General features: G+C 40.0%; 1 protein-coding gene across 2 annotated transcripts in view; it reads left to right on the top strand.

Moving 5' to 3' along the window:
- Positions 1-12,401, top strand: part of LOC113016627 (uncharacterized) — a 141,005-nt gene that overhangs the window by 99,641 nt on the left and 28,963 nt on the right. For both annotated transcript variants that reach the window (XM_026159576.1, XM_026159573.1), the window contains exon 15: positions 11,216-11,647. In XM_026159576.1, coding sequence (XP_026015361.1) covers positions 11,216-11,647 — 432 coding nt within the window. The remainder of the gene's footprint in view (positions 1-11,215; positions 11,648-12,401) is intronic.

The raw sequence follows: 12,401 nt of genomic DNA, 5'->3' as shown, positions 1-12,401 counted from the left end.
AACTGATGATACGAATGACGTTTTATTTACAGGGTGGTAGTGGCAAAAACAGGCAATGAAGCACGAGTAATTACAAACGGAAACCTAAACTGGGAGAAACTAAAGAGCAAACCTGAAATCTTACAAAACGGAGAGCGGAGCAGAGAGACGCAGACCAAGGACCAGGATACCAAGAAACACAGACGAGCCGACAACGAACACAGACCGACACCCACTATATATACACACACACACAAGGTAATCGGGTAATCGCACACAGGAGGGAAGAACAGCTGATCTGAATACACATGATGACTGGAGGACACAAGCTGAACACAATGACAACAGACACAGACTTTCAGAACAAAACAGGAAATCTAGAACCCGAACCGGACACAAGGGGGGAGGACACAGAATAACTAGAACAGAGGGAAATAATCACAAAACACAAAACGCTGGGTCAACGACCCAGGACCATGACAGTTAAAGCGTATCATGTCGACCAATCAAAAAATTAAATGGCAACATGTGGCATTTGGTTATTTAGGAATAGGGGGGAAGTTTTAGGAGTTGACCGGCAAGGGCGAACGAGCGAAAGAAAGAGAGAGCGAGTTTTCACATGTGAGAGATTTGTGACATTTAGCGTGTTTGGAGTGTGTACTTGGTGTGTTGTCTTGTGTAGTTAGTGTGTAGTGCAGTTGTTGTTTTGTTTTGTGTGTCAGTTATACTGATGAATGTCACAGTTGCTCCAAAAAAGCCACCAAAGGCAGACTGCAGTGTAAACGCTGTCTCCAGGTGGAAAACTGGAGAAGTGACACACCTCATGTTGTACCTGCAAAGTTTAGGCCTGTGGTGTGCTCCTCTGTCTTATAGTGGACAGACTATTTTTTGGAGTGGCACAAATAATTTGTTTGGGTTCTTATTTGATGCAGCACACCTGATTGTTCTGTAAATAGTTTTAAATGGTTATATAAAAAACGCCTCAGGCATTGGCTGCATTTTTAGGTAAATAGTACCATATAACTTTGTTTACAAAACTTGTGCATAATTTTTTAGAAATGTACAATTTAAATTTGCATTTCAAGTTATGAAACATGTTTGTGGTTTTTACAGTATGAAATATAACTTTTTCTACTCAGATTTTAAGCTTTTTTGTCTGAATTTAGATCAGTTATGCTATTATAGTGTGTCAAAATGAAAAAGACTCCAAATTCAGATATGTGAGGTTGAGCTGAACAGAATGATACCAAACAAGGCAAGATAAACAGTTTTTAAAGGTGAAATGCAGAGGTGAAATCAAAAGTAGTCAAAAACAGCCAATTATACCCTGGAAAATGATCAGTGTGGCTGCTTTACTAGTTGTAACAATGAAGTTTAACATCCAGGCATCCATGAAAACAGAATTTATGAAATTTAACGGAGTCAGAAATTATCAGGGAGCTAGCTCACTAATTTCCAACCTAACATACCACATTCTGACTGAGGGATTTCTGAAAAATTAAAACGTACAGCTCTGCTATCACTTCTGGCATAAATGAAGACAGGAAACTAAACAGCAGTGACGTTTGTAGGGTTACTGAAGTTGGGCTAGCTGGTACACTCAACAAAAATATAAACGCAACAGCTTTGTTACTGCTCCCATTCCCCATGGGATGGACGTAGAGACCTAAAATTCATTCCAGATACACAATATAACCATCCCTCCCAAACAGTGGTCACAAATCAGTCCAAATGTGTGGTAGTGGGCACATCTGCTATATTGAGATAATCCATCCCACCTCACAGGTGTGCCACATCAGGATGCTGATCTGACATCATGAGTAGTGCACAGGTGTACCTCAGACTGCCCACAACAAAAGGCCACCCTGGAATGTGCAGTTTTGTCTCACAGCAAAATGCCACAGATGCCACAAGCAATGAGGGAGCGTGCAATTGGCATGCTGACAGCAGGAATGTCAACCAGATCTGTCGCCCGTGCATTGAATGTTCATTTCTCAACCATAAGCCGTCTCCACAGGCGTTTCAGAGAATATGGCAGCACATCCAACCGGCCTCACAACCGCAGACCTCGTGTAACCACACCAGCCCAGGACCTCCACATCCAGCAGGTTCACCTCCAAGATCGTCTGAGACCAGCCACCCAGACAGCTGCTGGAACAATTGGTTTGCACAACCAAACAATTTCTGCACAAACTGTCAGAAACCGTCTCAGGGACGCTCAACTGCATGCCCGTCGTCCTCATCGGGGTCTTGACCTGACTCCAGCTCGTCGCCGTAACAGACTTGTGTGGGCAAATGCTCACATTCGATGGCGTCTGGCACGTTGGAGAGGTGTGCGCTTCACGGATGAATCATGGTTCACATTGTTCAGGGCAGATGGCAGCTGAGAATGTCCCAGTTCTTGCATGGCCAGCATACTCACCGGACATGTCACCCATTGAGCATGTTCGGGATGTGCTTGACCGGCGTATACGACAGTGTGTACCAGTTCCCACGAATATCCAACAACCTCGCACAGCCATTGAAGTGGAGTGGACCAACATTCCACAGGCCACAATTGACAATCTGATAGACTCCATGCGACGATGTGTTGCACTGCATGAGGCAAATGGTGGTCACACCAGATACTGACCGGTTCTGGGTCCCCAGACCCCCAATAGCGCAAAAAACTGCACATTCCAGGGTGGCCTTTTGTTGTGGGCAGTCTGAGGTACACCTGTGCACTACTCATGATGTCAGATCAGCATCCTGATGTGGCACACCTGTGAGGTGGGATGGATTATCTCAATATAGCAGATGTGCCCACTACCACACATTTGGACTGATTTGTGACCACTGTTTGGGAGGGATGGTTATATTGTGTATCTGGAATGAATTTTAGGTCTCTACGTCCATCCCATGGGGAATGGGAGCAGTAACAAAGGTGTTGCGTTTATATTTTTGTTGAGTGTATATAATGATGTGCTACGTGGTGGCTAGATACACAGCTATGTTAGCATAATATAACAACATTGAAGCTGGAGGATGAATGCTAACTTTTTTCCACTTGATAAAAGTTAACGCGAAGGTACCCAATGGTTAAGTTTCTTATGACAGAGAAGTAACAGAGTACTGCTTAAATCCCATTTTTAAAGGGGAAAAACTCCTTTAAAATGTGCACTCTTCAGCTTGGAGTCTCCAAGATCAACTGGCTTTCCTGCTGCAACAGTGTCCTACCAAAAAAAAAACAACAACCCCCCTTCAGGTTTCCTCTCCCCTTTATAGACAAGGGCTCCAATCCTTCCCAATCAACTGCTCCCTGTACTCAACTCCAAATAGCTGGCAGCTAGATTAGAGTAGTCCACTCCCACATGCGTGTGGCCCACACCTCACACAAGACACACGGGGTGTATCCCAATTCAGGGTCTGCAACCTTAAAGGCGACATTTTAAGGCCGATTACGTCACATCGACGCGACGAAGGCTGTCCCAATTCAAAGGCTGCTCCAAATGCGGCCCTCAAATGCGTCCTTCATTTCCTTGAATTTTAAGGATGTGGCGGTGTAGAATTCATGGCCCAACATATCCCAGACTTCATAGCGCAGCGGTGGGTGTGGGTAATTTTGCCCCCCAAAAAATGGCAGACGGCTGAAGCGGGGCGGCCAAAGAGTAAACTCTTAAAAGTAAGTACTGAATATGATGTCACTTATTTATGTGTGAATGTTTAATAATGAAGAACATTAAAACATTACTGTTGGCCACATGTCGGCAGTTATGTGACATTAGTGCTGTTTGTACTCTCAGCGTCAGCTTTGCTTTAAAGCCTTTACTTCAAAATATACACCGTTCAATAGTTGACCTTAATCTTACAGAGAATGTAATGATTTTGTGGATAATTAAAGTCAGTCATATATCCACAAACACAACAAGCTGAAAGTCAGTGATGCTGCTCGGTTTGCAGTCCTGAATATCACGGCACAACCAGGATTCACTGCACTGTTAATGTTAGCTATGTTTTATTGCTGCCTCTGTTCGGTGGTGTCGAGCCAAACAGACTTTAACGTGTGTTTGAACGAGCTGACGGTTCACTCGTTAAGCTGAAAGAAAGATGCTTTAATCACAGGAGTCACACATGTGTCCACTGTACCATCTGGGAACTCTTCTTGTTTAGCACTCGTAATAACACAAACACTAAATCCTCCTTCTCTTGTGCTGTTTCGTAGCAGTGTAAACACCTGAGACTGTCACCTGTCTGTCTGTCCTGCACTCTCTCTCTGTTTCTTTCTCTCTGATTGTGTAACAAAAGTATGAACATGTGTTTATAAGTCACAGTTGTGTTTGAATCCTGCAGCTTATCACACATTTGATTTCCATGTGTGACAACTGCAAGTGTCCAGAGTGAGGACAGACTCAGGGACACACTGCTGCACATCATCTGTGAGGCTTTGCACCCCTGATGATCCACCAGGACAAACTCAGCAGTGTGTGAGGAAGAGGAGGAGGAAGAGCCAGCAGCAGCTGACAGATGGAGAGAATAGACAGACTGTTCCCTGTTTGTGAAGGACTGCTAGAAAACTGTAACATAACTGTCTGTCCTGAATCAGTCTTATTAGGTAATGCTCAAATAATTGTATCATTGCAGTGTTTGCAGTGTGGGAGAAAGTACTCAGGGCCTTCAAGTTACACACTATGAAAGGCAGCAACAAGTTTAACATTCAGAAACCTAAAGTATGTATCAGCAGCAGAATGGACCTAAAAATAAATGTTTGTTTCAGTTCTATGAAGCTTTGAGTATTTTGGAATTGTTTGTAATTGTTTATATGCTTTATATATTCTGAGGTAAGTTGATCTATAGTGTTACATCATATTCTATAAGGATGTTAGGTGTTTGTATACTTTCTGCCCAGTTTGACCCATTTAGCAGAAGTCAGCCTGTTTAAGGCTCTGATATCTATTCTGTATGACTTAAAGCAGTTATGACATGGTCTGATTTTCTCACCCAATAAAGGAATATTTAATATATCAGTCTACTCTTCATTTTATCAGAAACAGTTTTCACAGCTCGTACATTTTCTTTTTACACATATGTGTAAGCACTGAGCCAAATTTAGTTATGCCAACATAATAAAAGAACAATATTTGTCTCTTATATATAATACATCTATATATATCTTTGAGTAAATCTTTGAGTGAAGATTTAAGGTGACAGGAAATATAAATAACTGCAACTTGAATCTTTACTGAAGCTCAGTATTGGGCACAGAGTTCAAGTTCACTGCTGTAATAACTATTATGGTTAATATAATAAAATGACTGCTCCGTTTCAGAAATGAAGCCCAACAATTATGTTTGCACAGTCCCGTGGTCTCAGCCTCAGATACTTATCAATCACACAATCATATAAAAACAAACAAACAAATGAACAAAAGATTTTCTCCTTCATTTCTGTCAAACAATGTTGTATGAAACGTTTCCAGCGGTTGGTATCACGGTTGATAGGCAACATGGGCAGCGTGACGGATGCTAGACCATCCCATTTCAGAAGCCTCGCGCTTCAGGCCTTAGCGGTCTTTGAGTACGCGGCCCTTGTGGACTGTTAAGGCTGCGTAGTTTAAGGCTGCAGACCCTGAATTGGGATGCAGCGACAGACCCCAAAGCATGTAAAAAAAAAAAAAAAAAAAAAGTAGTGGCACTGGCAACCCAAATGTTTAGTGGAGGATTCGCTCCATTCTTTTCCACCGTGCTACACTCTGCAACACTAACTCATAAAGCTCATTGTATGACACCACTCTGCTGCAAACATTCTTTTTCCGTCCAGCAGAGCACATCATAAACAAAACTTCAATTCAATTCAATAAAACTTTATTGATCCTGAAGGTTGACCCGAAGGAAATTGGGTAAACTTGATATAGTTTTAACTCGATATAGTTTTAAAAAATATTAACTTAATTTTTTATTTTTTTAATCTTCCAGCAGCACTTCTAAAAGTAAATTGATCAAAATGTAATTAATTATTTACTCAGTAAATATTGGTAAGTGCAGTCCTGATCAAAAGTTTAAGACCACTTGAAAAATGGCAGAAAATAATTTTTTGCATGGTTGGATCTTAACAAGGCTCCAAGTAGACATGCAACAAGAATAAATGGGAGAGAGAAAACATTTTTTGACCATGCAATTTATTGAAAACAACGCTTAAAGTGTACAGGCTGTTTTACAGCCTTTGATTTCTGTTTGTCGGGGATACAGGTTTTTTTTGGAGGTGTGGTCTTAAACTTTTGATGTGAATATTAACTTTTGATAAATAATAGGGAATATTTCACAGAGCATCACAGACAAGTGTAAACAGCACAAACATAATGTTCATATTTAAGTGACAAAAGCTGTCACATGATAATGCAGGAAAGTGTCTCTGGGACGTTTAAGAGTTTTTTCTTTAGTTCATTTCTTTAGTTCATTCATCAAGTTCAACTTTCCTCTGGTTTGTAGTCATTTAGTTTCAGTATACAGGTCAGTGTCCAGTCAGGTTCAGTTCCAAAGAGCTCCTTAAGTAAAGTTCTAAGTTTTCTGACTTACAAAGAAATAAAACAGTCTGTAATTTTTTATCATAGTTTCATTTTACTAAAGAGACAGAAACAATAGCAACCAAACATCCAGATTAAACACACAGACATGATAAAGTGATTTGTGTGTCAATGAGTGGAATTAGCATTTCATCCATTAGTAGTGTGTGGTTGTTTTTATGCAGCTCAGATCAAATTATCACTGAATGTTTCCTTCTTATTGTTCCAGTGTTGATACTAATACATCAGATGAAGACACAACAAGGTTCTTTGGGGATCTGTTCTGTGCAGCAGCAGAGAGAGAACAGCAGACAGGAGAGAAGATACTGGAGCTGTTATCATCAGTGTGCAGATATAAAAATAGTCCTCTTAAACAGAAGTGGTGTGACTTCCTCATGGACCTGTACTCTTATGAGACTAAAACAGGCAGGAGTGCCCTTCACTTATTACAGTCAGTTTTCCAGTCAGCTCCTGCAGTCTGGTCCATAAACCTCTCAGAGAGAAAGACCTCCATCCTCCTGGAAGTGCTGAAACTCCAACCAGAGAAGAAACAAGTGGAGCTGACAGGCTGCTCACATGAAGAGAGTGAAGTACTGAGTTTCCTTCAGTGTCTGCCTTATATCTCACAGCTCAGGTAAATATGTTTTCCTTTAAAAACATATCTGCATGTGTAACACAGTATACTTCACTACTACAGAATGTAGAGTAAGTTAGGATCTTTGGGGTTATGTTCTCTAGGTACCAACTAAGGAGCGATTGATACACAGCTAAAAGAAAAGTTATAACAATAATTAAAACAACCCCATAAAGTGTTGGGTCGCAAATTTTGAAGCCAATATGATAACCTTATCCCACCAACGCTGTGGAGGACCAGCTTTTCAGATCTAAACAAAATCAAGTCACTCAAAAAGATCCTCTGGAAAAGAGTATAATTCTTAGAAGACAGAGTTTTATTAAACAGTGTCATTTGGGGTGGCTGTAGCTCAGGTGGTAGAGTAGGTCATCTACTGATTGGAGGGTTGGTGGTTCAATTTCTGGCTTCCCCTTGTCTGCATGCCAAATATCCTTGGGCAGGATACTAACCTCAAATTGCTCTCCGATGCATTCATCGGAGTATGAATGTGTGTGAATGTTAGCAAGGAAAGCACTTAGAAAAATGGGTGTGAATGGGTGTATAATAGTATATATGGGTGTTGTATAAAGCGCTTTGAGTGCTCAGAAGAGTAGAAAAGCGCTATATAAGAACCAGTCCATTTACCATATGAACAGCAAAAATGGTACAAATACAGCAAGGAAGCATAGTGAACGCCGCAGTGTAGAGCACAAACAGCAGAGACACACAAAATGACAGACAGGAAAAAAGCAGCCCCGGGCGTATCTGACCCTCCTTTATATAGGATCAATAACCCCTACTCCTGCTGTTGGGTAACTTTCCATTTCTTGTTTTTTTTAATCGGAACAAATTAACTTTAACCTAATAAGTGTTTTCTCAACTCTACAAGCGTCAATATTATCTCAATTGTCAATGTAATATGTTTGCCAATACTCCCCAATCAGTTGTCAATTTGCACTTTTTTCTTCTTTAATCTCTGACACTTGTGTTACATAACTTTCTGACACTACTCTGTAACTTTTGGAGCGCTGTTCCCAGCATCCATCATTTTTAATTGGGTCCCTTTGACAGTTTTATGGGCAGGCAACAGAAGGACCCAAACGCAAAAAGTAAACTCCAAAAAACACAGCTTTATTGCTGGTGTGGTGAGACACAAATAACAATTCAAAACTAAACTGGGGAAACTAAATCATAAGGAGACACAGGGAAAATCACACACAGCTATGAGGGAGGACGCGACACTGAACACAGGAAGACTGAGGACTTAAATACACACATGAGGTGATCAGGAGAAGTGGCAACACACGGGGGAACAGCTGAAACAAATGAACATAATGACATCACAGGGGAAGTGTAAAACTAAACAAAATAACACAGGAACACAGGACCCCTTTCAAAATAAAATAGGAACCATAATGAAACTCAGACATGACTACATGAACTTGACCACAAAAGACATGCAGACATGAAACACATAAAGGACAAGGGAGACTTAACAGGGGGGCTGAAAACACAAGGTGAATCTAATAAACAAATGAATTTAGATAACTTTATGAACTTAAACAAACCATAAACATCAAAATAAACTAAAACTCAAAACGCTGGGTCAAAAGACCCATGATCGTGACACTATATGGGTTAAGGATGGGTGGTTCACCACGTTCTGGCAGCACAGACAGGCGGAGAGGCTCTCAGGTGCATCTTAGCAGGGCCAAGTTTATTTAACCCTATGTTTGGACTTGTTGGCCATAACACAGTCAAAGGTTACCTGTTGATCCTAATGACTACGTTTAAGACAGTATTGATCACATATGCTCATACAACAAGTGGCACAAACTTCATTAATATAATTAAAGTTAATATTTGATATTAGGAACCTCCAGAAAAAACATTTGGAATAACAAACCTTATGAAAGACTTAAAATACCTTCACTCGGCTGAACATGCTCAGTTTAAAGAAACTAAAAACTAATACAGGGATGGCCAACTCCAGGCCTCGAGAGCCGGCGTCCTGCAGGTTTTGTCCTTGTCTTTGATCCAACACAGCTGATTCAAATGGCTAAATTAACTCCTCAACATGTCTTGAATTTCTCCAGAGGCTGGTAATGAACTAATTATTTGATTCGGGTCTGTTGACCCAGGGTGATATCTAAAACCTGTAGGATACTGGCTCTCAAAGCCTGGAGTTGGACACCCATGAACTAATATGCTGAAACTAAAGCTGGCCAGAGCTGGCTACAAGCCAGTGGCCCTTCTATCTTTCCTTGGTTTGAGCAGTGAACAGACCAAAGCAACTAAAAGCAAAATTATAGAATTATCATCGGTAATTTGTGATCAGCCGTTCTCCATAGATGAGGACAGAGGCTTCAGAAAACTGATAATGTAACTCAACCCAAAATACACTTTACTGAGTAGGTGTTACTTTTTATGTAACACCTACTCATGTTACCAAAGTTGTTAAATCTCATTTCATGACACACTCAACTGCCACAAGCTGATCACAAAGCAGCAATTGCTACATTAATGTTAAGTTATCAACAAAGTGAAAATGCGTATCTGATCTTTTTTTCTTATATAAATCTGCTGCAGCTGCTTTTGTTTGTTCAGGTAAAATATGTCCAGGAAAGCTGAGAGTAATCCTACAGCAACTCATTTTCAGTGAATTATTATTTGGACTTGTTTCCAGCAGCAGAGCAATTTCTCATGAGGATGAGAGAAGATCCTGTAACTCAGTGCATTTGGGAAACATTGTAAAGTTCAATAATTAATTTTATTATGAAACCAAAATTCTTCATCAATGAAAAGTAGAAATGTGTTTGTACTTGCTCTCAGTGACTGTTCTTAAAAAGAAAATAAATCAGAATCAGCAAAACATCAAATTGGCAAGTCAAACTTAAACATCTTGATGCATGCTCAGTCATCCAGATAAGTAAAGAAAAGTTGTTTCTGTTCATCTCGACGTAGCGTTTTCAGTGGGAGAAGTGTTTTGTCACTCATCAAAGTGACTTCTTCAATTTCAGCTGACTGCAGTTTTCCCCAGTCTTATAAACAGTACATTTACATAATGACTGAAAGTAGTTGCACTGAAGGAACAATGGGCTGGGAGGTCAGTTCCTTGATCATTAATAGAAATGTTATTTGTCATATACACAGTACAAGATATAATGAACACGTAGTTAAATGCTTGTGTCCGATCTGCAGACGTAGTCGCGCCATTCAAGGGCTTGGGTTTAGCATGGGGGGGTGTAAAGGTGTGTAGCCTTACCGCTACACTATCCAGCTGCCTAATATGCAAATTCTCATGACCATTGATAACAAACCACTGATCAAAGCCCACTGATCAATGGCCATGAGTACCATTCACAGAGAGTTGGGGAATGGCTGCAATAACACCATTGAAAGATTGTGAAACATGTACCCTTAGGCCCCCTCCTCGATTCAAAGTAATATAGTGTACGCTGTTAAGTGCCAGGATTGCCAGGATTTATACATCAGGAAAACCAAACAACCTTTGGCAAAGCGGATGGTACAACACAGAAGAGCTACCTCGTCAGGCCAGGACTCTGCAGTCTATTTACACCTACAGGCTGGTGGACACTCTTTCAATGATGAGGATGTACACATGTGTACACATGTGAAAAGGTACATCTTTCACCATCTTACAATGCTGTGTTTGCAACCATTCCCACATAGCCATTGATCAGTGGTTGTTGATGAATGGTCATGCAGTCCCTGCAGTCAGCTGAGACTGAAGAAGTCACTTGGATGAGTGAGGAAACGTTTCTTCCACTGAAAACACTACGTCCAGATGAACAGAATCAACTTTTGGGGGTCAGACTTAAACAATTAGAAATCTAAGACTGTCCATTAAAAAGTTAAATCAGCACATCTCTAGTTCTCACTAGAACCAGTAATGTGATGGTTTTGTGATCCTTTTTTTCTCTACCACTTTTTACTCTGTCTTCAAAGATCAAACATAATTCCTTGCATGATATAATAACAGTTACTTATAACAGAGTGGTTGTAAATGATAATAGTCATCTATGTTTCTGATGTTATGGCAAAATGTTCAATTCTTGTTTTAGTTTCTCCTCTTCATTTTTACGCTCCACTGAAACCAATTTAATGCTGGGAAAAGCAGAGAGAGAACAGCAGCCAGGAGAGAAGATACTGGAGCTGTTATCATCAGTGTGCAGAGATGGAATATTCCCTTTTAATCACACAGATGATGACTACGAAGAGATGGAGTATCAGATTCATTTCCTGCTGGATCTGTACTCTCATGTGAAGGACTGTGAGACTAAAACAGGCTTGAGTGTCCTTCCATCATTACAGTCAGTTTTCCAGTCAGCTCCTGCAGTCTGGTCCATAAAGCTCTCAGAGAGAAAGACCTCCATCCTCCTGGAAGTGCTGAAACTCCAACCAGAGAAGAAACAAGTGGAGCTGACAGGCTGCTCACATGAAGAGAGTGACGTGAGGAGTTTCCTTCAGTGTCTGCCTTATATCTCACAGCTCAGGTAAATGAATTCTACTTCATACAATTCACACTGCGTCAGAACAGATAACATCTTAAACAAAGAAAGTTACAACAGTTTTTTTCATCATTTTCATTGTTTCGCTGCTGCGGTAAATCAACTCAAACAGTACAAAAAAAAATTTAATTCCAGAAGGTTTACTGTTATTGTATGATTTAAAATTAATATTCTTGTCTTTGAGTTTGTTTAGTTTTTAGATATTGTGATTTTTGTTTTTTTCACACATCAGGTAATTTTTCAGTTATATTTGTACTCTGTCTAATTTCAGAAGGAAACATTGTTCTCTGTACACTACTGTGTTTGTTTTATTATTTTTAGTTCTGTGCTCCCCTGAAGGCTGATATCTTAAACATGTGTGATCACTTCATAAAAATTAAGGCTTGTTATCAATTCATCATGTTCATATAAAAAAGTAATTTGTTAGTTTCCAGATGCTCACATTGATTAATATATTTTCAAAGTTTAAAATCAGTTGTGTTTCAGTGAGTCGTTAGCAGCTGATCCAAGTTAATGAAAGTCACTGTGTGACTGAACAAATGAATCACAGAAGAGTGTGGAGAACACAGATGTTATTATTTGGCTATTTGTCCGAAAGAGTCTGAAAATATGTCATAATCTTCTCCCTGTATGAAAATGATGACATCATGTGATTACTAGAAAAACTGTAGCTTAGTAACAACAACACAGTCATGTTGAAACATCTTCATGAAAGATCAAATTAATACTAAATACTAGT

The sequence above is a fragment of the Astatotilapia calliptera genome, chromosome 23, assembly GCF_900246225.1.
Source record: "Astatotilapia calliptera chromosome 23, fAstCal1.2, whole genome shotgun sequence".
Classification (NCBI taxonomy): Eukaryota; Metazoa; Chordata; class Actinopteri; order Cichliformes; family Cichlidae; genus Astatotilapia; species Astatotilapia calliptera.
Note: the sequence above shows the minus strand (reverse complement) of the source record. Positions and strands in the feature narration are given on the sequence as shown.